At 43.6% G+C, this 27,090-nt stretch overlaps 1 protein-coding gene across 2 annotated transcripts in view; it reads left to right on the forward strand.

The window, feature by feature from the left end:
- LOC142151426 (fibroblast growth factor receptor 1-like) overlaps window positions 1-27,090 on the forward strand; it is a 102,925-nt gene that overhangs the window by 53,852 nt on the left and 21,983 nt on the right. For both annotated transcript variants that reach the window (XM_075207045.1, XM_075207046.1), the window contains exons 3-5: window positions 19,464-19,630; window positions 23,253-23,376; window positions 25,580-25,770. In XM_075207045.1, coding sequence (XP_075063146.1) covers window positions 19,464-19,630; window positions 23,253-23,376; window positions 25,580-25,770 — 482 coding nt within the window. The remainder of the gene's footprint in view (window positions 1-19,463; window positions 19,631-23,252; window positions 23,377-25,579; window positions 25,771-27,090) is intronic.

Below are 27,090 nucleotides of genomic sequence, written 5' to 3' on the forward strand. Positions count from 1 at the left end.
CCTCGTTACCCATGGTAGGCAAACCTATCCTCAACTCCTCCACGATTGTAGCCTTGGCCAATTCATTTTTCAAGACTCCTCCTCCTGGTCGCTCGTTTATACAGGAACATCTGCGCACCTGAGATGGGCTCATAACGCCAAGTTTGCTGGTCATGTCGGGGTTAAGAAGACTGTTGCCCTTCTATCTCGTTTATACTGGTGGCCCTCTTTGCCCTCGGACGTCCAGGAATACATCTGTTCTTGTGAGGTCTGCGCCCGACATAAAATTCCTAGGAGACCCCCTGCCGGTCTTCTCAATCCTCTTCCCATTCCGGACCTTCCATGGCTCAGTATCAGCATGGATTTCATTACAGACCTTCCTGCCAGTCATGGCTTTAATACCATCTGGGTAGTAGTAGAAGACCGCTTTTCAAAATTAGCCCACTTCATCCCCCTCAAGGGGCTACCCTCTGCCTCCCAGCTAGCACTTCTATTCATTCGAGAGATTTTTCGCCTCCATGGCTGCCCTAGGGATATCATTTCTGATCGTTGTGTCCAATTTGTCTCTCAATTCTGGAGGACCTTTTGCAAACAACTTGATATCAGCTTGAAATTCTCCTCTGGGTACCACCCGCAAACTAATGGGCAGACTGAATGGACCAATCAGGACCTAGAGGCGTTTCTGAGGTGCTGCTGTTCGGATCAACAATCCTCCTGGAGTGAACTTTTACCCTGGGCAGAGTTTACCCATAATAACCACCAACACAAGTCTATGGGTAACTCTCCCTTCTTCACCATCTACGGGAGACATCCTATTCTCCCCGCCTTCTCCAATCTATCTGATTCCTCGGTGCCTGCTGCACAAAGCATGGTCCGCAATTTTTCCCAAATCTGGTCCCAAGTGCGTTCCAGATTATTACAGTCTTCTAATCGTTACACACACTTTTCGGATCATCACAGAAGGAATCTGCCTGTGCTTCGGGTAGGCGACAAAGTGTGGTTAGCTACCCGCAACCTTAGACTTAAGATTCCTACTATGAAACTGGCTCCACGCTATATTGGGCCTTTTTCCATTTCCCATGTAATTAATCCTGTCACCTCCAGACTTCATCTTCCAGCTTCCCTTCAGATTTATAATACCTTCCATATACCTCTGCTTAAACCTCTCATTCTCAACGAATTCTCCAGTAAAACCTCTCCACCTCCTCCTGTCAAGACCATTTGTGGTGAAGAATTTCTGGTGGAACGCATTCCGGAATCTCGTATCTCTAGAGGAAAATGCTAATTTCTCATCCATTGTAAGGGCTCTGGTACAGAGGAGAGATTCTTGCACCACCCGTAAGAAAGAAGGGGAGGATACTGTCAGGTGCCGTCTCCGGCGCCTGTGGAGAGCGAATTGGCCTGTTTGACTACTGGAGTGAACTTTTACCCTGGGCAAAGTTTACCCATAATAACCACCAACATGAGTCTATGGGTAACTCTCCCTTCTTCACCATTAGACTCCGCACCTCTCAGTTTAGTTGCGCTAATTCCAGTCAGTGATATTCCTAGTGAAATTCGTGACAGTACTTAATCTCATGTGAGCTTGGCCCTCTTTCCTCTCTGTCTGTATTACGATTATATTGTGTTGTATTTCTGTATAGGAAATGCATGAATTTCTGAGGTTTTGATTTGTAACATCTGAGACAGTATGACATGATTTGGTTTTGTAACTTTTAGAGGAGACCCCAATTAGTCTAATTAGATCTTTTTCATCTGTGAGTGATCAACAGTTGAATACACAGCAGGGAGTTGTCAAAGTCGTATAATTGGATGAACGAAAGTATATTGGTTTAATATTGGTTTGCCGTGCGTATTGCGAAGCGTACGCCACGTGTTACGTGACGTGGTGCGTTCGCACGATAAAATACGCACGCACACACTCGCATTACAACACTTAGTTATTTATATAATTTCATATTGGTTCTGTTACACTGTAATTCAGGAGCAGATAGTATTCGGTTTATTATTAGTCTATATATATATATATATATATATATATATATGTTGATTATATGTACATTGTAGTGTTATTAAAGGTTTAGGTAATAGGAAAGGTGTCATGCCTGATATCATATTGAAGCCCTATTCATCAGCAGCTGTCCGGTGCAGTCGGCGAAGAGATCGCACATTGCATACTTTAGTTATTGATATTAGAGAGTAAAACCTTTGTATGATACTGGCTATGAAAAGGAGCAGACCCCCTGGAGAGAAGACCCCCACCTTTGGATTCCTTAGATTGAATCAATCTATTACTTGTCTGGCCTGGACCCACCCAACGTCTGGACCTGTAGAAACAATCTACGTCATCTCTTTTGTTCACAATGAAACACTGACTGTATATATATTAGCTGTATCTCATTGGGGCCTCAGTCAACTCTGACACAATATTCTATACAGAATATTGTCCATCGGGTCCCGTGGGTGCGCAAGCGAGCGCAAGCGATTGCATTGGTATGTACTTATCTTTTGGTATTGGCTGTGCTGTACTGTACTTTATCATGATATAATAATGTATTGAATTGTTGACTATTTACATCTGTTAAAAATAAATCACTTTGTGCTTTGGACACACATTCAATTGATTGGGCAATGCTTATTTTAAAACGATAGAATTACTTTAATAATATGGGGGCTCGTGAGTTAGGAGTTACGTTACCGGCAGGTATGCAACGCTTACGATATTCGGTTCCTCAACAAAGGGTGGATTGACGGACGCGTCGCATAAAGCAGGAAAGAACGTAATGCGTCTAATACCTGTGGTTCACTGTGTGTTGCGAAACCGAATGTCCGTTGTTGCATAGACTGAAGGAACGCTAATTAGAATCTAGGGACAAGAAAGAAAAAAATGTTTCTTTTTATTGTCGTTTTAATGGTTTAAAGTGTATTGCATTGCTGTGCGTATGTGTACTTCCTGCTGTGCGTACGCAAACTTCCGGTAGATTTGCCACGTGGTTGAACAATTGTTTTGATAGTTATTATATGCATAGTATAATTACTTGTGAAAGCCTCAGACATTATTACGGTTGTTGGGAACTTTCAATTTTCTGCGCAGAAAAGGTGTATAGTGTGCGATTTTGTAACGTAGATACACTGTTTGTTTATTGTTGAGGTGCTCAGTTGCTGTCTGACGAGGCGGATTGCCCAACTGAAGGACGGTATACAGGGCAGGTATACCGAATGCGAAAACCGGGTTTTCGCAAAGCGCTACCAATAGATCGCAAGGTTTGCTAATAATTAGTATTGGTAGGCAGTGCGATCCGATCGCACCGTTAGTGCGAATTGGTGAAGCAGCTAGGAGGAATTATACTGGAAAGGCAGGTTGATTGTATTAACTTGCGCTCCCAGCGATAATAAACTCAGCAGATTTTTGTGGTTGAGCCAGGGTATCGAGGAGCTGATAGCCCTTGGGGCCCACAGGGATATTTCTGTATTAGGGATCCTCGCCAGGGGCGAGAAAAGCGAGTGAACGCGGCTAAAGGAAATACGTTCACCGAGCATTATAGATCTCTAGCGGTGAGTATAGCGACAGAGTTGAAATTATTTAGTGGAAAGAACAGAGCATTGCGGTGTGTCTGTATTTCACATTTGGCCGGAAGGAACAGAGCATTGCGGTGTGTCTGTGTTCCGGGTAGAAAGTATATTGTGCAACATGGGTGCTAGGCATACGCTAGAGATTGCCAATTTACTGCCTAAGGAAGGTCTTATTGAGTCAGCGAGATTTCTCATGTGTGCAAAATATGGTGCATACACAACTGTGTATTGTGACACGTGGGTCGAAATGACCAAAGATTGTGATAGGCCTTTCCCAACAACAGGGAGTTTTAATGCAGAGGTGCTAAATACCGTAAAAGATAAAGTACGGTTGATTAAGTCAACGAAAGTGAGAAATGCACATAATCATTGTTTAAAATTGTGGCAAATGGAAGGTAACACGTGGCAGAGCAGCGAACGCACAGCGGAAGTGAGTGTAAGTAAAAACACGTGTTCAGCGGAAGTAAGCGTACCGGAAACAAGCATTCCGGAAGTGTGCGTTGCAAAGCGTGGCGAACTGAGCGCAAACACGCCCCCGATAAATTCGGTCGGGGCGGGAAGTACAGCCAATACCAAAAATGTAAAAACTGTAACTAGTAAGTTGTATGTTGTTTTAAGTAACGTTAAAGGTAATGTTTCAGGAAAAAGAGGAACCGTCCCACCAATAGGGGCAGCTGCTGAAAGTGGTGAGAACAATGAAAAGGTTAACACAGGTTAACACAGGTTAACATTGTACTGCAGCAGCAATTTCAGCAACTAGTTTTAGTGATTTGGTAGACTTACATCCTGTCTGCACAGCAGCAGTTCCCAATGGGAAAGCAGACAGGAATAGTGATGTTCCCTTAAAACATGTAGCAAAGCGTGATCCATGCACTAGGTCTGAAACATTTTCAATTTTGTCTGATTTCCCTGATCCTAGGAAAGATTTGACCAAATGTCAGCAGTTTATTAGATATTATGGTAATGTGTATGAGCCAACTAATAAAGATTGGCGAGTATTATTGAAGGCCTGTCTTCCTCTCAATACTGATATACAAAAGTTCATTAATGATTGTATGTTGGAGGAGGATGAATCCTTAACCGAGGATGATAATCAGGACAATATTAGAAATATAATCACACAGTTGGCCATATATTTCCCAGTGATAGTGGACTGGAGTAAAATTTTTAGTATCCAGCAAAAAGATAGTGAAAATGCAACAGACTACTTTTGCAGGGCTCTGATGGAGATGGTCAAATATACTGGGGTACCAGACATAAAAGATAATGAAGATTACAGAGAGGTTGCTGTTCACGTTCTAATGGATGGACTCAGGGAAAACTTGAAAAAAAGGGTGCAAACTTCATTACCATACTGGAGAGGAAGTACTGTAAGTGTTCTCAGGGAGTCAGCTATAGGACATGATAAAAATAAACAGAAAGAGACACTAAGTAATAGGGTAATGATGGTAAGTATCCCAGCACTAGAGGGACTGCACACACGACCACCAGCATACAACCCACATAATAAGAAACATAGAAAAATCAGGTGTTTTAAGTGTCACGAAGAAGGCCATTTCGTAAGAGATTGTAAAAAAGAAGAGAAACAACATGAGTTGAGAAAGTGTTTTAGATGCACTAAAATGGGACACCAAGCACAGGACTGTACAATGACAAGAGCGGAAGCAAAGAGACTTGGCCCATCTAAGGGGGAATCACATAGACACCCACAGAGACGGCGCACACAAGTCTTGGAGACTTCTCAACAGTTTCCTGTGCACCTCATAGCAGCCAATTCCTGGGGGGAGAAATATAGCCAACTCTAGAGTTAATCTGTGGTGAGCATTAAGGTGCAAAATGTAGAAAGAAACTTATTTTTTTAAAAGTAATCTTTGTTGATTTTGTTTGTTCGTTTTATGTTGTCACATGTTTGTTTTCCTAAATCGCTAGCCGACGGCAAAGAATAGAAATGTTTGTTTTGTTTGCTGTTTTAAGATAACTGTATTGTTTTTCTTTTCACAGATAAAGGGGACACAAAAGAAGTATAGACAAGTGTTTAAAAGGGGTGAGATAGAGAAATAGAAGAATTACTCTTGAAAGACTAATTAACAATAGACAATTGGAACACTCTTTTGTTTTAGGCTGCAGTGACTCATGATAATTTGCTTGGCTGAGAATCATTATCCAACAATGAAGTATGTACATACTTTGCTCCAAAATATCGTTTTATGTATTTCAGAGAAAATATGAATCACTAAGAGTACATTTTTACATTTCTCTATTATAAGTTAGAAAAGTCCATTGAAAAGGTATGTAGTCAATGAGATACCGAGTTCTTACTAAACAAATGACGGACGACACTGGATGGCACTGTTAAGACCCCCTAGTCAAGTATGGGGAGGGGTCATAGTTAGCAAATAGCTAAGGGGAGCAGTGGAATGAATACAGCCATTTCCCCATAGAGTCAGAGTCCAATCCAGCTGTCATTTTGTTGTAAAAATCTCCCTTTCTACATGTATGTTTGTATTCAAACCTTTGTATTCCCATCATTCATTGCTTTCCTATTTCCCACTCTTTACACAAATGCTAGTCTCTCTCTCTCCCTCTCTGTCTCTCCCCCTCTACCTCTCCCTCTCTCTCTCTACCTCTCTCTCTCTCTCTACCTCTCTCTCCCTCTCCCTCTCCCTCTCCCTCTCTCTCTCTCTCTCTCTCTCTCTCTCTCTCTCTCCCTCTCTCTCTCTCCTCTGGTAGAGATAAAATCAACAATGGGGCTAAAACATATTTTATGTTTTTACATAAGACAAATTCAGAGATACACACACTAGATTGACATGAGTTACAGAAACAGTCAGGGGTTTTGTTTTCAGGTGTATAGAAACTGCTGATTTTAAGCAGAAAGGTTCTGTTGTGGAAATACGATTCATGTGTTATAGATTGCATATCTGTTTTGTTTTTTTGTTTTGGCTCGTGCCTCCTGTACAAAAATGTGCCTTTATATGGATGCACAAAGGGTGGGCAGGACAGGAGGACAGAAGAATACTAGAGGTGAGGCATACAGATATGCATCTCTGTATAGAACATTGGAGTAGGATTTTTACCACAAGATACGACATAATGTGAAACCCTAGAAAATGTAGAATTTTCATGTTTTATATTTTTTCACTGTTAGACAGACATGTACTGGATACTGTTATATTTGAAGAAAGTGTTATAGAAAGAGACCCCGTTGCCTTTCCCACTTAGTCAAGTAGCTGAATATGAGGTACTGAGAATGACATGTGAGTTGGCAGAGGGAAAATCGATTGATATACATTGGTCTTTAGCATTTTTCTAGTCTAGAGGGCGATGTTGAGGTGACGGAGAAATCGTTTTATAGCAATAACAGCACATGATTAGGACACTACATAGAGGACTTTATACAGTGACACAGTTACCAACTGAAGTAGCTGCTAGTAAAGTCCACACTTACACGCACAACCATACAGGGCTGTCACACCAGAGAGAACATAGCTGTCAAATAGACAGCAGGGTTTTATGTGACAGCTAACAAATCTATGTTTTGTTTTGTTTTGTTTTTCGTTGTATTGTTTTAGTTTTAAAATTTGAACACACACACACACATGCACGCATACACATATTGGTTAATATAGGAAGATTTGTGTTACCTGAGGCATAAACTGTCTGGAAGGTGAAGAGATGTGGTGAGGAGTCTGGTGGACTCTGGAGAGATTGACAAGGTAGACTAATAGAGCCATCCCATATCCCTCCTGCTGATGGGTTTTCCTCCAGGTAAAACAAATACACGTCATCCAATTACCACCATGCAGGATCCTCAAGTATACACAGGTGTACCAATGAAAAATGTCTGGGTAGAGGTGTATTGAAATGTGTCTAATATATTACTGTATCATACTCAAAGCTTTTGTTATTTAATGTGATAGTCCTAGAGTTATAATAGATGATAGGGGTATTCATGTTATTGATAATAGAGGTATAATGTATGAGTAGTGGTAACAAATCACATACTTTCAGTTAGCTATAAACCAGTGTGAACATAAAGTAGTGGTACTCGGTAGAATGAATTGAATAGAATAAGAGTTGGAACTTGATTGAAGTGCCACTAGTCCTTTCCCGCTACCAAGAGATCACCCCTGGGCAGACTCCTAACCTGTCAGTTTTTGAAATGTTCTTGACCCCTCGTGAGATGAGATTGTAACTGGGAGGCTAGGTTAGACCTTGAGAGAAGGTAAATAGTGAGACAGCAACCGAGAACGTCCAAAACACTGTTTCTTGAAAGGTCACACTAACTGTCAGGATGTTGGATCAGGAGAGTAAGTTGTGGAGCAGTAATTTCTTAAGCTTAGGTTATTTGCCAGACAGGTACCAGGTGTAGGCTACCAGCCTCACGGCTTCAAGGGTAGCAGAGACACACTGGTGCCCATACCACCCACTGCAGAGGGGCCAACACTCAGAGAAGGGTCCAAGGGCACTCATGAGTCTGTACTGGAAGGCCTCGAATGCAGTTAGTAGCACCTGAGCCAAAGGCTAAGACTGTTGTCCAGCATGAAGTTGTAGTTTTTCCTCTTTTGTGTTCTCTCATTTCACTCTCTTCTCAGGACGGTTAATTCTTTTGATTATTAGCAGGTGACAGAGACTGGTTCGGGTAATGATAAGGAGGTATTGGGGAGGAAGAAGTTAGTAGCATAATCAGCCCGGCCAATTACTTTATTCAATTCAGGGGTAAAGGAAAATTTGGAAACCTTGGAGCTTGGAGAAAGTGCGAGGGGCTATTGTCTGAGTAGCATTACGTCCGTAAGTACGGCGACCCCATAGTTAAAAAAAAGAGACACACCCAGCGATGCCAGTCCAGTAATATTCGGACTTGAGCAGGCATCCTTGAGAATGATTATCATTCTTGGGAGGGTAAGGTTTTAGACCAAACAAAGTGCTGGGCGTGCTCACGCGTGCCTCAGTGATTATATCAAGTAGGACTAGTTCTCTTTCCACTAAATATTCTTGAGGTACCCGAACTATGGGTGGGAGGTCACTAGGGGAAAAAGTAGGACACCTAGGTCCCTTAGTCTGAAGTCTCCCAATGCTTTACAAGCCGATCACTGTTAAATCTGAGTATTGGGAGACTGGGAAGAACGAACAGACAATAGCCCGCCCACAAGTGTTGATGAAAAGAACTGGTGACATTATTAGATGTGTGTATATTAACGCAAGCTGAAGGAGATTGCATATGACATTATTGATAGACATAGGATGATGCTATTGATGAACATGAAGTGTTTAAATGTATTCTGAGCTTAAAGACATGCGTTGGACAGAAGAACCTGGTAAACTTGAAGAACTGTAGTAGAGAATTCTGTATAGCTGATACACGTTCTACTGTACCATGTACCTTTCCAAATAATGTATTAAGTGTTTTATTGCACCCTTGAAGGGCATACAAAAGGTTATCTCCAAGCTCCAGAAGTGTACGGTTTATAGTAGAAGAAGAAGTCGTTTAGTGGATTAAGACTCTCTCTTATGATAACTTGTTTAGATCTACAAACGGCGTGGACATACACCAAGGGGGATTTGTATTACATAACAATGAAACGTGGTACTGAGATCCTGCTTATAACATCTTTAAGGTGATAGTTTATTGTACTATCAAAGGGTGGACTGTCAAAGTCGTATAATTGGATGAACGAAAGTATATTGGTTTGCCGTGCGTATTGCGAAGCGTACACCACGTGTTACGTGATGTGGTGCGTTCGCACGGTAAAATACGCACGCACACACTCGCATTACAACAGTTAGTTATTTATATAATTTCATATTGGTTCTGTTACACTGCAATTCAGGAGCAGATAGTATTCGGTTTATTATTAGTCTATTGTCACGGGCACTAGGAGTCTTTACCCAGGGATCACCAGGTGATAGGCTTACCAGAGCAGTATAGGTGGTAATATGGTACTCTGGTAGCAGGGTGATCACGGAACAGGAAATAGCAGATGATGAGATGCTCAGGAAAGTCTATGACTAGCAGCACTGGCAATATGGAAGTAGTAATACACGAGGAACTGTATGGACAAAGGACACGTGAAGGTAGTCAGTGGTCTGCGGTAGCAAGTTGTACCACTGCTATAGTGAGGAGGAATGTCCAACAGAAACGAGGAGGTGATGAGAGTCAGCGGTCTGCGGATAGCAAGTTGTACCGCTGTCTGAGTGAAGGAATGGAATCCAAGTGGAGGTATCCGGGGAGTCAGTGGTCTGCGTTAGCAAGTTGTACCACTGCTATGTGAGAGGATACTGGAACGGGTGAAACTGTAAACAGGAGTCAGTGGTCTGCCACTAGCAAGTTGTACCACTGAATATATATGTGAGGAGGTGCACGGGGAGAGACTGTAACACAATATATACACGGGCACCTTGACTTTGATCCACAGTAATATGCACAATATAGATGTATAAATGACTGAACAACACTGCCAATGTAGAAAGTCTCTTGAAGTAATCCAGCATGAGATAACACAGTCAATGATGGCAATAGAGTCAGCAGATAGTACACTCCAGAGGAGAACCAACACAGTCAATGATGGCAATAGACTCAGCGGATAGTGCACTCCAGAGGAGAACCAACACAGTCCAGCAAGGTATGCAATACACAGCACAGTCAATGGGAAGTATGCATACCGTGGTTCAGGAGAAGGCAGTCAGACAGGAGTGCAGAGATACCTGAAGGGCAGGAGGCCGGCAGGATCCAAAGTCCCTGGATGGGTGAAGCGGTGGTCTAGCAGGTGCAGCGCACAGGTAGGTAGACCAGCAGGGAACACAGGAAGGCGTGGAGAGCGGATCAGTAGTAGATGGATGAGTAGCGCTGAGAAGTAACAGCAGCGGGTCTCTGCGGGAACACGGAGGTAGCCAATAGCAACCAGTAGGTGCAGTAACGATGGGACACCGGAGCAGAGTTGAACTGGAACAGTTGGTCACGGAGAGTAGCGGGTAGCAATAGTGGCAGCAGACTCAAGGAAACACGGAAGAGTTGACAAGGGCTGAAGACTGAAGCGCACAGAGGCAGCGGATAGGAATCAGCCAAACAGTCACGATGAAACACAGACGGGTTGCAGGTTGAAGACTGTAGTGCACGGAGGCAGCGGATAGGAATCAGCTAGCAGTCACGATGATGAAACACAGACGGGTTGCAGGTTGAAGACTGTAGTGCACGGAGGCAGCGGATAGGAATCAGCTAGCAGTCACGATGATGAAACACAGACGGGTTGCAGGTTGAAGACTGTAGTGCACGGAGGCAGCGGATAGGAATCAGCCAAACAGTCACGATGATGAAACACAGACGAGTTGCAGGTTGAAGCCTGTAGTGCACGGAGGCAGCGGATAGGCATCAGCTAACAGTCCCAATGATACATGGTAGAGTTGAAGTGCTTAGAAGACTGTAGTGCACGGAGGCAGCGGATAGGAATCAGCTCAACAGTCACGATGAAACACAGTAGATGGTAGAAGTGGTATGGGAACCACAGTAGTAGAAGTGGTTTGGAAACCACAGCGGTAGAAGTGGTTTGGAAACCACAGGAATCAGCTGGGCTGAATAAACGAGGAAACACAGGAACACCTTCAGAGACTCATGGGGAATGAGACTCCAAGATCAGGCAACGTGGTGTTGACCACAGGTGCTTAATATAGGGAGGTTGCCTGATCTGCCAATTTAGTTAAAGGAACATACACTGGAGGTATGGAAAGGGCTGCGCATGCGCAGTCCCTCAGGATGGAGGACGGCCACGGTTCCTAAATGTCCGGGAAGAGGCACTCACGGTCCGGTGAGTGACAGTACCCCCCCTTTTAAAGGTGGGCACAGAACGCCTGGAACCGGGTTTGTCCGGATTTTTGGAATAAAACTTCTTCAAAAGGGCAGGAGCATTAAGATCTTCAGCTTTGATCCAAGAGCGCTCCTCAGGACCAAAGCCCTTCCAATGAACGAGGAAACGGAGGACTCCTCGCGAAATTTTTGCATCCAATACCTCAGTAATCTCGAAATCCTCCTCCTGATGAACTTGAACTGGCTGCGGTGCTGAGGGAGGAGTCGAGAAACGGTTGATGATGAGAGGTTTGAGAGGTTGGAAGGCATTGGAGATCCGAAGATTCTTAGGAAGAAGAAGTTTAACACATACTGGATTGATAACTTGAATGATCCTATATGGACCAATAAAACGAGGGGCGAATTTCATAGATGGAACCTTCAAACGAATATTTTTGGTAGATAACCAGACACGATCTCCAATTTTTAGTGGTGGAATAGCCCGCCTCTTCTTATCTGCGAAAGACTTATATTTGTTAGATGTCTTCTTTAAACAGGTTTTGACCTGAGACCAGATATTTTTGAAGGTCTGACAAGCAGTCTCCACAGCAGGAACTTGGGTGGGCGGGAGGGCAGGAAATTCCGGAAAAGACGGATGGTGACCGTAGACCACAAAGAATGGAGTTTTGGATGATGACTCATGGTACATGTTGTTATGGGCGAATTCAGCCCAAGGGAGCAATTCTACCCAGTTGTCTTGGTTGGCTGAAGAGAACATCCTAATAAAGGTCTCAAGATCTTGATTGACTCGTTCTGTTTGTCCGTTAGATTGCGGATGGTAAGAAGATGAGAGTGCTAATCGTATGCCCAAGGTTTTACAAAGGGCCCGCCAGAATCTGGAAACGAATTGTACTCCTCTATCCGACACAATCTCAGACGGACATCCATGGATGCGGAAGATTTCTTTAATGAAATGTTCAGCCAAAGTAGACGAGGAAGGTAAACCGGACAGAGGGACGAAATGAGCCATCTTCGAAAATCTGTCTACCACTACCCAAATAGTATTGTGATTCTTACTTGGTGGCAAATCAGTAATGAAATCCATACTAATATGGGTCCAAGGCTTGGACGGAATGGGTAGTGGTCGCAGCAACCCTGCTGGAGTTCTGCAGGAGGATTTGAACTGAGAACATAAATCACAGGAAGCAACAAACTCTTTGACGTCTCTCCTCATTGAAGGCCACCAGTAACTACGAGAGAGAATCTCAAAGGTCTTGTGTTCACCGGCGTGTCCAGAAAAACGAGAGGCATGGTACCACGAAAGGATTTTCCTCCTCATAGTAGGAGGCACAAGGGTCTTCCCAAATGGTAGCATTTTGGTGGATGAAGCAGCCAGAGAAATACATTTGGGGTCTAGAATAGCATGGTTGGGAACCTCTTCTACATCAGAGGACGTCACAAAAGCTCGAGATAGAGCGTCAGCTTTCTTGTTCTTAGCGGCTGGTTTGAAGGTTATAATTAATTCAAAACGGGAAAAGAAAAGAGACCATCTTGCTTGACGAGGGTTCAAGCATTGAGCAGATTGCAAATATGACAAGTTCTTATGATCCGTGAAGATCGTCACCGGATGGCGAGCTCCTTCCAACAAGTATCTCCATTCCTCTAATGCAGCTTTGATGGCCAGCAACTCCTTGTCCCCGATAGTATAATTTTTCTCTGCGGGCAGAAGGCCCCGAGAGTAGAAGGCACAAGGATGTAATTTTTGTTGCTCCGAGCGTTGGGAGAGAATAGCTCCTAAGCCCACATTAGAGGCATCTACTTCTAGGAAGAAGGGGATTGTCACATCAGGCTGTCGCAGAATGGGAGCAGACGAGAAGGACTCTTTGAGGATTTGAAAGGCTTGGAGAGCCTCAGATGACCATTGCTTAGTATTAGCCCCTTTCCGAGTTAGGGCCACAATGGGAGATGCAATGGATGAAAAGTCTTGAATGAAGCGTCTATAGTAATTGGCAAAACCTAAAAAACGCTGGATGGCACGAAGAGTAGTTGGCTGAGGCCAATGTAGTACAGCATTTACTTTGTCTGGATCCATCTTCAGGCCAACTCCGGAAACTATATACCCCAAGAATGGAATCTGGGGTAACTCGAATGAACATTTCTCCAATTTACAGAACAACGAGTTCTTCCGTAGTCTGGAGAGGACCTCTGCCACATGTTGGTGATGAGAAGGCAGGTCCTGTGAGAAGATCAATATGTCGTCCAGGTAGACAACGACACATACATATAATAAGTCCCAAAAGATCTCATTGATGAAACCCTGGAAAACCGCGGGGGCATTACACAGCCCGAAGGGCATTACTAAATATTCGTAATGCCCATCTCTGGTGTTAAACGCGGTCTTCCATTCGTCACCGGAACGGATTCTAATTAAATTGTAGGCACCACGAAGATCCAACTTAGTAAATATCCGAGCTCCCTTGATGCGATCAAATAGCTCAGTGATCAGCGGAATGGGATACCGATTCTTGATAGTAATGGCGTTGAGTCCACGAAAATCTATACAAGGGCGTAATGATCCATCCTTCTTTTTGACGAAGAAGAACCCAGCTCCAGCGGGAGAGGTGGAAGGTCGAATGAACCCACGCTGGAGATTCTCCTGTATGTACTCAGATGTGGCTTGAGTTTCAGGTAACGAGAGAGGATAGACCCGACCCCTGGGAGGAGTCTTGCCAGGTAGAAGGTCGATCGGACAATCCCAAGAACGATGAGGAGGAAGACGTTCAGACTGAGCTTTATCAAACACATCGGCATATGAAGCATACTGAGGAGGGAGTCCCGGGGAGGAAGATGAGATGGAAGATTGCTGTACTTTAAGAGGAATAACTTGAGAGAGGCAACGATGGTGACATTCAGACCCCCAAGACGTAACTTGAGGGGTGCGCCAGTCAATCTGGGGAGAGTGACACTGAAGCCATGGAAGGCCTAAGACAATCGGACTTGTCGTAACTGGAAGAATTAAAAACGAAATTTCTTCATGGTGTAGTACACCAATCTGAAGGGTTACTGGAGACGTACTCTGGGTGATGAGACCATTGATGAGGCGTGATCCATCTATAGCCGTCACAGAAATGGGTGTTTTTAAAGTGATCACTGGTAGGGACCATTGATTCACTAGTGATTTAGAAATGAAATTTCCTGCTGCTCCGGAATCAATCAATGCCTGTGACTCAAAGGATTTGGTAGCAAAGGAAATCGTAACATCGAAAGCGCAGACTTTAGATTTCATAGACAATGGAGAGGACTCCAGGGACCCTAACTTCACCTCTCCAGAACTAGTTAGGGCCTGGCATTTCCCGATCTCTTAGGGCAAGAGCTGAGCATATGCGTGGAATCAGCACAATAGATACAGAGTCTATTCTTTACTCTTCGTTTCCTCTCCTCTGAAGATAATTTGGAACGTCCTATCTCCATGGGAATCGCAGAGGATGGAGCTGGACGAAATTGAGGGTTAGAACGAAGAGGTGCTTTGACAGCCGTTGTTTTCTCAGACTCTCTTTCACGAAATCTCATATCTACACGATGGCAAAGAGAGATCAAATCTTCTAGTGACGAAGGAAGTTCTTGGGTAGTCAGTACATCCTTAATTTTATCGGAAAGCCCCTGCCAGAAGGCGGCAACTAATGCTTCAGAGTTCCACTGAAGTTCAGAGGCTAAGATCCTAAATTGAATGACATACTGTCCTACTGTATGGGAGCCTTGTCGCAAACGAAGAATGCTGGAAGCAGCGGAGGTCACACGACCTGGTTCATCGAACACACTTCGGAACGTGGAAATGAATTTGGCACTATCTTGTAGAATTGGATCGTTTCTCTCCCACAGAGGGGAGGCCCAAGCCAGGGCTTGTCCAGAAAACAATGAAATAAGATAGGACACTCTGGAACGATGGGTAGAAAAATTTTGAGGTTGAAGTTCAAAATGGACTGAACATTGGTTAAGGAAACCTCTACAAGTTTTGGGGTCCCCGTCATATTTTGACGGAGTAGGCAGGTGTAGCGTAGGAACTGTAGACACCTGGGATGGCACTGGGGAAACGGAGGAAAGCACAGGAGCTTCAATATTAGCTGTAACGGTCTGTCCAGATGTTCCTTGGGAGGTTAAAGATTGGTAACATTGAAGTAACAGCTGTTGGCGAGCATCCTGTTGCTCCACACGGCTGACCAGATGCTGCAGCATCTCTTTAGCGGTAGGTTCCGTATCTGGGTCTGTCATGGCCTGATCTTACTGTCACGGGCACTAGGAGTCTTTACCCAGGGATCACCAGGTGATAGGCTTACCAGAGCAGTATAGGTGGTAATATGGTACTCTGGTAGCAGGGTGATCACGGAACAGGAAATAGCAGATGATGAGATGCTCAGGAAAGTCTATGACTAGCAGCACTGGCAATATGGAAGTAGTAATACACGAGGAACTGTATGGACAAAGGACACGTGAAGGTAGTCAGTGGTCTGCGGTAGCAAGTTGTACCACTGCTATAGTGAGGAGGAATGTCCAACAGAAACGAGGAGGTGATGAGAGTCAGCGGTCTGCGGATAGCAAGTTGTACCGCTGTCTGAGTGAAGGAATGGAATCCAAGTGGAGGTATCCGGGGAGTCAGTGGTCTGCGTTAGCAAGTTGTACCACTGCTATGTGAGAGGATACTGGAACGGGTGAAACTGTAAACAGGAGTCAGTGGTCTGCCACTAGCAAGTTGTACCACTGAATATATATGTGAGGAGGTGCACGGGGAGAGACTGTAACACAATATATACACGGGCACCTTGACTTTGATCCACAGTAATATGCACAATATAGATGTATAAATGACTGAACAACACTGCCAATGTAGAAAGTCTCTTGAAGTAATCCAGCATGAGATAACACAGTCAATGATGGCAATAGAGTCAGCAGATAGTACACTCCAGAGGAGAACCAACACAGTCAATGATGGCAATAGACTCAGCGGATAGTACACTCCAGAGGAGAACCAACACAGTCCAGCAAGGTATGCAATATACAGCACAGTCAATGGGAAGTATGCATACCGTGGTTCAGGAGAAGGCAGTCAGACAGGAGTGCAGAGATACCTGAAGGGCAGGAGGCCGGCAGGATCCAAAGTCCCTGGATGGGTGAAGCGGTGGTCTAGCAGGTGCAGCGCACAGGTAGGTAGACCAGCAGGGAACACAGGAAGGCGTGGAGAGCGGATCAGTAGTAGATGGATGAGTAGCGCTGAGAAGTAACAGCAGCGGGTCTCTGCGGGAACACGGAGGTAGCCAATAGCAACCAGTAGGTGCAGTAACGATGGGACACCGGAGCAGAGTTGAACTGGAACAGTTGGTCACGGAGAGTAGCGGGTAGCAATAGTGGCAGCAGACTCAAGGAAACACGGAAGAGTTGACAAGGGCTGAAGACTGAAGCGCACAGAGGCAGCGGATAGGAATCAGCCAAACAGTCACGATGAAACACAGACGGGTTGCAGGTTGAAGACTGTAGTGCACGGAGGCAGCGGATAGGAATCAGCTAGCAGTCACGATGATGAAACACAGACGGGTTGCAGGTTGAAGACTGTAGTGCACGGAGGCAGCGGATAGGAATCAGCTAGCAGTCACGATGATGAAACACAGACGGGTTGCAGGTTGAAGACTGTAGTGCACGGAGGCAGCGGATAGGAATCAGCCAAACAGTCACGATGATGAAACACAGACGAGTTGCAGGTTGAAGCCTGTAGTGCACGGAGGTAGCGGATAGGAATCAGCTGGCAGTCACAATCATGAACAGGTGAGTGGATGTGAATGAAAGACTGTAGTGCACGGAGGCAGCGGATAGGCATCAGCTAACAGTCCCAATGATACATGGTAGAGTTGAAGTGCTTAGAAGACTGTAGTGCACGGAGGCAGCGGATAGGAATCAGCTCAACAGTCACGATGAAACACAGTAGATGGTAGAAGTGGTATGGGAACCACAGTAGTAGAAGTGGTTTGGAAACCACAGCGGTAGAAGTGGTTTGGAAACCACAGGAATCAGCTGGGCTGAATAAACGAGGAAACACAGGAACACCTTCAGAGACTCATGGGGAATGAGACTCCAAGATCAGGCAACGTGGTGTTGACCACAGGTGCTTAATATAGGGAGGTTGCCTGATCTGCCAATTTAGTTAAAGGAACATACACTGGAGGTATGGAAAGGGCTGCGCATGCGCAGTCCCTCAGGATGGAGGACGGCCACGGTTCCTAAATGTCCGGGAAGAGGCACTCACGGTCCGGTGAGTGACATATATATATATATATATATATATATATATATATATATGTTGATTATATGTACATTGTAGTGTTATTAAAGGTTTAGGTAATAGGAAAGGTGTCATGCCTGATATCATATTGAAGCCCTATTCATCAGCAGCTGTCCGGTGCAGTCGGCGAAGAGATCGCACATTGCATACTTTAGTTATTGATATTAGAGAGTAAAACCTTTGTATGATACTGGCTATGAAAAGGAGCAGACCCCCTGGAGAGAAGACCCCCACCTTTGGATTCCTTAGATTGAATCAACCTATTACCTGTCTGGCCTGGACCCACCCAACGTCTAGACCTATAGAAACAATCTACGTCATCTCTTTTGTTCACAATGAAACACTGACTGTATATATATTAGCTGCATCTCACTGGGGCCTCAGTCAACTCTGACACAATATTCTATACAGAATATTGTCCATCGGGTCCCGTGGGTGCGCAAGCGAGCGCAAGCGATTGCATTGGTATGTACTTATCTTTTGGTATTTGCTGTGCTGTACTGTACTGTACTTTATCATGATATAATAATGTATTGAATTGTTGACTATTTACATCTGTTAAAAATAAATCACTTTGTGCTTTGGACACACATTCAATTGATTGGGCAATGCTTATTTTAAAACGATAGAATTACTTTAATAGAGTCGTTACCTGTTATCTTGTCTTGTTAAAGAGGAAACCTCTGAACAATGCAACCAGGAAGTTTTGTGTAACTCAAAGTGTAAAGGATTTTACATCCTGAGATCTGGGGGTAAATGTATCAAGCTGCGATTTTGCAACTCCAGCGATTTTCTCGGGAGAGTTGATATTTATCCTATAAGCTTGTATGCAACCCTGTAACCTGTATAGCTTTAATTACATATAGGTGTACAGCTCAGATTGTATTGCTAGCAGTGCATTGCAGCCAGTTATCTTCACAGAGAAAGGTATATCTCCTCCAACAACACTGATAATGATAATCAAATAAGTCCAGAGCCCAATTCAGTTACTCCTCACTTGTACAAGGATATAAATGTACCTGTATCAGATGGATATCACAGGCTGTGTTCACCTAGGCCAGTATGTGGTATTACAGAGGCGCTATGTCCCAGCAGTCATCAACTGCCACAAACTGCCATAGACTGCCTGTAGTATTCCTCTACCCAGATGCTCAACTCTTTCTCTCCCAGTCTCGGGTAAAATGGCAAGAGCACTATCAAAACAGGTACACTATGTACAGCAACTATTCGGATGCACAGTTTTGGGTCCAAAAGTTTCTTTATTCCACTAACGGAGATCAACAGGATATCTGGGATGGAGAGCTCGTAACTGTGCTTGCTACTCCATGCTCGTCCAGGCCACGCCCCCTTCTGCATTCTTATACATGAGAGACTGAATATAATTAGCAGCTTTTGTCTCCCAGATTAGGAACCTATCTGAACCACATGTTCTGAAATTGTGTGGCCTTAGGCAGACAGCCCCTTTAATTCCTTGCAAATAATAACCCACTTCTGCAGATACTCTATGGCAACTGAGAGATTACATCTGTTAAAGTAGACACAGTCAGAAGCTGCTGATGACAACAAAACAATAAAATTCCCAGTCTTTCAGCATTTCTGTGTGACACGTAACACAAAGCTTTGTTGTAGGGGAGAACTTGAGACTGGTATTGCACGCCTTCACTAACAGTAGCTTAGTCACTAGGACTCAACTTTAAAAAGGAAATTGCACAAGTTTGTAATGAGAAACAGAAATTTAGTTAAGTGAAAAATCTGTATTTGGACACTGTTTAATGGCTCTCTTCTCTTGTCATTAATCTATAGGACCTTTTTGGGCAAACCCAGAAAAGATGGAGGAGAAACTATTTTCTGTCCCAGTGACTCGCACCATAAAATTCAGGTGTCCAGCATGGGGTATACCTATGCCCACACTACGTTGGCTAAGGAATGGCATGGAGTTGAATTCGGATCAACGCATTGGTGGATATAAGGTATAGAGCAATTTCTCAGCTTCCAGCTCAAAGCATAACGGGTTACAGAAAGCCATGCCATGCTTTGTTAGTCTATTTAAAGCACAGCCGATTTGTTTATTTCAATTTAAAGTACCTTGTGGAAAATTATAGGGATAAGGCTTCTTAATAAAGATTGAGGGCTAGATTTACTAAGCTGCGGGTTTGAAAAAGTGGAGATGTTGCCTATAGCAACCAATCAGATTCTAGCTGTCATTTTGTAGAAGGTACTAGGGAAGGGCCGGGCAAGGGCAGTATACCCATTATAGGATCTGGTCAGGGATACAGAAAAAGGTCTGGAAGCCCAACCGTAGAAGGTGGACGTCCACATCACCCCCTCGGCCAGGATCGAAGGAGCGGGAATGTCGTGAGGGTTGAGAATCAACTAATACAATGATCCAGAAATCTGGTCAAGCAAAAATAAAGGGGGAAGTAGCAGAGTAACATTCTAAAACAATAAGAAAGCAACGCAGTGAAAACACAGAAAATTAGTAAAGAACAAGGTACAATAACATCCTGTGCCTAAGGCACACAATTCCTCCAAGTCTACATGAGAAGGACCGTAAACCAGCGGTCTGTCATCTAGAGAGAAGGTAAAGCATGCAGGGTGGATTCTGAGAAAAAGAACACAACAAGCATATATCAAGGAGGTTGAACAGAGGCAGGTGGCTTATTGGTTCTTGTCACAGTCGTCCACTTGGTCGTTCGGAGCTTCTGGGAGCTGGAGGTGGATCACAAAGAGCTAGGGCCTAGTCCCTGTGTCAGAAGGTGGGCGAGGGAGGTCGAGGCCGGGAGTTCCAGAGATTCAAGGAGTTGGACTGCTTCCCTTTCCTGGGCTACATTGTTTCTGGAACCGGCCTCCCGATGAATCCTGAGAAATAATCCGCTATACTCAATTGGCCTAGACCATCAGGATTAAAGGCGGGTCAGAGATTTATTGGCTTTGCCAATTGTTACCGGCAGTTTATCCCGCAATTCTCCTTCATAATTGCTCCCACTCTAACTTGAAGGTTGGCTGACCCCCGGAACTGGTCTCCAGAGGCCATCACTGCTTTTCAATCACTTAAGAATGCCTTCTTCTCAGCTCCTGTGCTCACTCAGCCGGATCAAAACAGACCTTTCTTATAGAAGTTGATGCATCCTCCCTTGGTGTTGGGGCAGTGCTATCACAAGAACACATCTCTGGTAGCCTCCTGCCCTGTAACTTCTTCTCTAGGAAATTTTCCCCCTCAGAAATTAATTATGGCATCGGTGATAAAGAATTACTCGCAGTCAAGTCAGCACTGGAAAAATGGCGTCACCTCCCCGAGGGGGCTCTCTACAGTGTTACAGTCTTTACCGATCATAAAAATCTCATCTATCTTCGGGATTCCCACTGTTTGAATCCCCGCCAAGCCAGATAGTCTTCATTTTTTGCCAGATTTGATCTTAAACGTACCTACAGTGCTGGGTCCTTGAACTCCAAGGCAGATGCTCTCTCTCGGTCTTTCGACATTTCCGATGTTCCACCCATTGTTCAACCACCACCTGTGATTGAACCTTCTTGCATCGTGGCTATCACTCGTACCCCTCCTGTCGGTTGTTCTTTCCTGGAACTCCACCTCCATCTGAAGGCTCTTTGTTGGGCGCATACTTCCAAGTTTGCTGGACATGCCGGGTTGAGAAGACTCTCTCACTTCATAGCCTCCTGTGCCATTTGTGCCCAAAATAAGGTTCCTAGGAAACTCCCCGCTGGCTTGCTGCAAACTATTCCGATTACTGACCAACCATGGTTAAGTATCTCTTTGGATTTCATCACTGACTTACCCCCTAGCTGTGGCTTCAACACCATCTGGGTAACAGTGGACAGGTTTTCGAAGATGGCCCATTTTGTCCCTCTGAAAGGACTTCCCTGCACCTCCAAATTGGTACAAGCCTTTGTCAAGTAGATCTTTTGCCTCCACGGGTGCCCTCTGGAGATAATCTCTGACTGTGGCGTTCTGTTCATATCCCGCTTTTGGAGGGCCTTTTGCAAGGAATTAGGTGTTGCCCTTAAATTTTCTTCTGGTTATCATCCACAAACCAATGGACAGACGGAACCGGTGAATCAAGACCTGGAATTGTTCCTCCGCTGTTTTTCATCCCATAATCAGTCCAATAGGAGTCTCCTGCTGCCTTGGGCTGAATGTGCCCATAACAATCATAAACATTCTTCCTCAGGATCCTCTCCTTTCTTCGTTGTTTATGGTATTCATCCTATTATCCCCATGTTTTCGTCACCGTCTCCTACGGTTCCTGCTGCCCACTCTATGACTCAAGATATGGCCAAAATTTGGGATTCCACGAGAGAGAAGATACTGAGGTCTAGACTTCGATATAAATCCTCTGCTGATCATCACAGGAGACTGGTACCTGTCCTCCAGGTTGGAGACAAAGTGTGGCTGTCCACTTAGAACCTCAGACTTTGGGTGCATTCTATGAAGTTTGCACCTCGGTTCATTGGTCCTTTTCCGGTAATTCAAGTGGTGTTAATCCGGTTACCTTTAAACTCCGACTCCCTCCTACCCTAAAGGTCCATAATACATTCCACATTTCTCTGCTTAAACCCTTGGTACTCAACAAATTCTCTCATACTACTCCTGTCCCTCAGGCCATTCCAACCACCACTGTGGATGAATATGAAGTCAGCCAAATCTTGGCAGAGCGCAAACTTCGGGGACGTTTTAAATACCTGGTTCATTGGAAGGGTTTCGGGCCTGAGGAAAGATCTTGGGTCTTTAAAGAGGGCTTGCATGCTCCATGATTGTTGACTGCCTTCTTGAAGAGGCGGCGGTTATCTTTTGATTCCCCCAATAGAGAGGGGGGGTACTGTCAGACGCCGTCCCCGCGCCTCCTCACTGGCCGGGGACGGACGTCTTCTCCTTGCCAAGTGCCCCGTTGCTAGGCAGCGGGGATGCTTCTTCTGGCACTCTGAAGGCCACGGGACACGCTCTCTGGCTTCCTGTTGGCGGTCAGCTCGTCTGACCGCCGCCCACTGTCCACCAATGATCTGCTTCCTTTTTATTTAAAGCTGGCTCTGACACCATTAGGGTGCCAGAGCAACTAGTTTACCTAGCCTCCAGCATTCTTTATGTTCCCTAACATTCAGTCTGATTCCCTGTGTACCGACCCGGCTCCCATTGACCTTGAATTGAATTTCCCTTTGGACTTGTACCGCACTCTCTGGATTGACCCTTGGCCTGCTGACTACTCTTTGGTTCCTGATTCTGTACCTTATTTGCTTGCATGGTTGCTGACCTCAGCCTGTACGACCACGATTCTCGCCGCCATCTCGCGGATAGCTTCCTGGGAGGGCCGTGACCTGCACGTCGTTTGCCACGAAATCTAAACTCCCTTGCGGGGGTCCCTGGTGAAAACCAGCGGCGTGTTAGACTCCGCGCCTCCTAGTGTAGCAGTGTCAATGTCCGCAGGTAGCCGCATTCCCATATCGTGGCACTTGCAATGCCAGCCATGCAAGGAATATTATAAATGTAGAGTATAGCTTAAACAAGAATGCATATTATTGTAAAGTATAATTTATCTATTCTATCTATTTATCTATTTGTTTTACTTTTACTGCTTCCAGGTTCGTTCTCAAACCTGGAGTCTTATTATGGATGCAGTGGCTCTTTCCGATAAGGGGAATTATACTTGTATTGTGGAAAACAAGTATGGCAGCATTAATCACACATTCCAGCTGGATGTCGTCGGTAAGAGCTATCACAATCCTAATGGTGGACAATAGTTATGAGAATATCTGTTAATAAGTTTATCATGTTTTTGTTATTGATAATTGTGCATCCGTTACGCTTAGCTTTGTTGCCTTTTTTTTAGATGTACAGTAAATGCTTTTCACATGAGTCTACTTATTGCTTTCTAACTAGTCAGCTGAATAAAGCGTCTAAAGTACTTTTGTTGCCCTGACAACCTATATTTAATGACAAAAGTTCCAGCTTGCAGTATTTGAGGTTTAAGATACAGGGAGACAAAGTGACTTGTCCAAATTTATACGGAGGTGATTTGCAATTTGAATCAGAGTCTCTGGCAAATTTGACATAGTTATACAATCAATACTTGTTTTTTGGTTAAAATTTATAAAAGAATACAATAACAATAAACATTACTCATATAATACACTTTTTGTTCGCCTTTGAGTAGAGGATAAACTATACTCTTCCATAATCACCTAGAGTGGAATTTAAAATTGGAAGAAATTTTGACAGTTAATAGAGCATTAGTAAATTCTTTGTCTTCCTTGGAAGTCAGAATAACTGTGCTTACTCAGAAAATGATTCAGAAGTTGTTTAGTGCATGCTGCCATGTTGTTGTGAAAAGCCATGTTTAGTTCAATACATAAACTGCCCTGTGTGCAGCAATCCCTTTTCACCCCCTTGTTTTTTAGTGCAGTGAGAAGGGGCCAAGATATTCCTGTACAGCTGCTGTTATAACTACATCGGGCAGCATGCGTTACCAGCTGCTATTGTTCTCAATCCATTATACAGCTGTTTAGTGTCAGTGCATGCTGGGAGTGATAGTTCAAAAGCTAGAGATTCATAGTTTACCTTTTGAGTTCATTTTTTAGGATACTGGATACGCGTTTTAATTTAACAGCAATTTAAAATATTCTGACCTGTTCAGGCTTTTTTTTTTTTATTATATAGGGCCTGATTAATTCAGGAAAGTTAAGCAAAAAATTTAGTACGTTTTCTTGCTCAAGTTTTCTGAACAAAACCATATTCCAATCAATGGGGTGTAATAAGTTTATTATTTTGCACATAAGATAAATACTGTTTGTTTTTCATGTAGCACACAAATACTTGATAGCTTATTTGTACACTGAAATTTTACATTGATTTAGGACATGCCCTACCCCAAATATAAATCTGCCATCACATTTTAAATTTACTTCTCCCTCCAATACAACATGGTTTTGCCTTACTTACTTTTGCTTAACTTTTGTTAATGAATCTGGCCCATAGTGTGCATTGCAATGTGTATTTTATGTAGAAGTATAATAGTATCTTTTTTTACTGGTTCACAGCGATATGCTGGGGTATTTTTTCTGTGTATGTCTCCACATAATTGCTGGCACTGCTGTGTGTATTTGAAAGTACACTTTAATTTGAGGTCTAAATCTACAGTTTATTATGACTGTGGTCTGAGGTGTACTATAGTTGTATGGAGTAGCAAGCCATTCTTAGTCTGTGACCAGGGTACACTTAGAAGTACAATAATGTTAGTTTAATTAAATCTGCTTCAATGCTAGGGCCCCAAATTAATTGACGGAATGCTGTGTAGTAACTGAATTGGCCATTTTTTTTGTTTCCCCACTGCACAGTTGTCTCGTATGATACGCTCCACAAAAAAAATGAAAACAATGATTTCACAACCATCTGTGTTATTTGACACAAGAATGGAATGGAATGGAGGTGATGGATAGAATGGTTAGGATCTAGTAGAATAGGCAAGCTTGAAAAGGTGAGTTTTGAGTGAACGTTTGAAGGACTGAAGGCTGGGGGTGAGTCGAGTCAGGCGGGTAGGGAATTTCAAAGATTAGGGGCAGCACTACAGAAGTCTTGGAGGTGAGCATGGGAGGAGGTAATGAGCGGTGAATTGAGGAGGAGGTCAGTGGTAGAGCGAAGTGTCCAGGTAGGTATGTACCTCGAGACAAGGTCAGAGATATAAGGGGGAGAAGTGTTGGTATGGGCTTTATAATAAAGCTCTCTAATTATCTAATGATCACTGTTTCGAAGAATGTTCAGACAAAGGTAAATGCAGGGTAGGTTAAAACACCGTGGACGGCTGCACAACAAATTATGACTAGGTACTCATAGCGAAACACAGATGTTAAAAATACAATGTATCTAGTTTTTTACTATGGTTTTAATAATATTTAAATCATTTTTACTTTAGCGCATTCTCAACATCGGCCAATCATTCAAGCTGGACTGCCGGCGGATAAGACTGTCACCATAGGAAGTAATGCTGAGTTCTATTGCAAAGTCTACAGTGATACACAAGCTCACATTCAATGGCTCAAGCACATTGAGATCAATGGGAGTAAAACGGCCCCAGATGGGTTCCCAAATGTGGACATTTTAAAGGTATGTCCGTGTATGTAATGTATCAGTGCCATTGGTGCTCTTTTGTCTCTGGATACGAATGGGCTAATATAGGTAGCAGATGCAGCGTATTAGAGGTTAGCTAAATATAGTCTAATCTATTGACATATTCTAACAACAAGCAAAGACACTGACACAATGTGTCTGGTATACCCCTATCCGGGTTAGACCTTAAAATTAATTTTGGTTAATATGTGTAGTGTTTGAGGATCATCTATGAACAACATCACCCCGAGTCACTTAAAGAGGAAAAGGAAGTCTATTACTTAATTAACTATGTCTAGTTACTGATGCTTAAAGAGAACTACTTGCCTATTGCTGATATCTTTTTTTTTTTTAGTGGAATGTTCTTTTCTCCATCACCGAATAGGTTTTAAAGGAAAAGTAAACACTAATTTTAACAATTCCTCTGTCTCATTTCTAATATCACACGTATATCTGCCTCCTTTAACCCATTATACAAGTCTTAAGTTATGAAACCTGCTATGGTACCACTTTTACAGCACAACAAAAGTTGTCCCATTGGCTGTTGGATTATTCGAACTTCTTCCTGTTTTTATCCGGGAAGAGGGGTGCCGGGTACGAAGGCCATTCCATTGCTTCCCTCCCTTAATGTAGTGCTGCAGTATATAATGATAGCTGCATGCTAATTGTTGAGTGCTTTGTGTGTGACTGTCTTTATATACTTCAAGAGTAGTCTCATAGCACCACATTCACCTCCTCTGCCACCCTTCTTCCCAGGCCAGAACCGGAGAACAGGGGAATGCTACAAACTGGGCATCAGGGCATACTCTCAGCTGACCAGATGAAGAAGGAACATCAGTAGCTATGGGTTAACTGTGTCTAACTGAAACCCTGTACAATGGAATAGGGAAATGATGGGTATATTAAAACAGAGATGGTATTGATTGTGTTTACAAGTTCTTTAAAAACATATGAAATCTTAAAAATATTTTTAAAGCTTTTTGTGTAGTGTATTTAAAAAAAGAAAGAAAGAAAAGGTTTTAACAAACTGCCATGATATTTTGGTAATACCCAAGACTATAATTATTAAAGGGGCATAATCTCCATGTGTCTGGGAGCTTGCCATGCTGGAATTTAGCAAACCTTGGATCTGTAATAGGTTGCTGTGTTCTCTGGTCTGGCAACATTTCTTGTACATTGTACGTAAAAGGTAAAAAAAAAATCAGAGGCACCTCCTGAGAAAATCAGAAAAGTAAAGTAAAAATGTAGGTGTGGCTGAATCACTTTAAATAACTTATTGTATAAATATATTTAAACTATTAATGCAGTGTGCCAATT

Source organism: Mixophyes fleayi, chromosome 4, assembly GCF_038048845.1.
Source record: "Mixophyes fleayi isolate aMixFle1 chromosome 4, aMixFle1.hap1, whole genome shotgun sequence".
NCBI lineage: Eukaryota > Metazoa > Chordata > Amphibia > Anura > Limnodynastidae > Mixophyes > Mixophyes fleayi.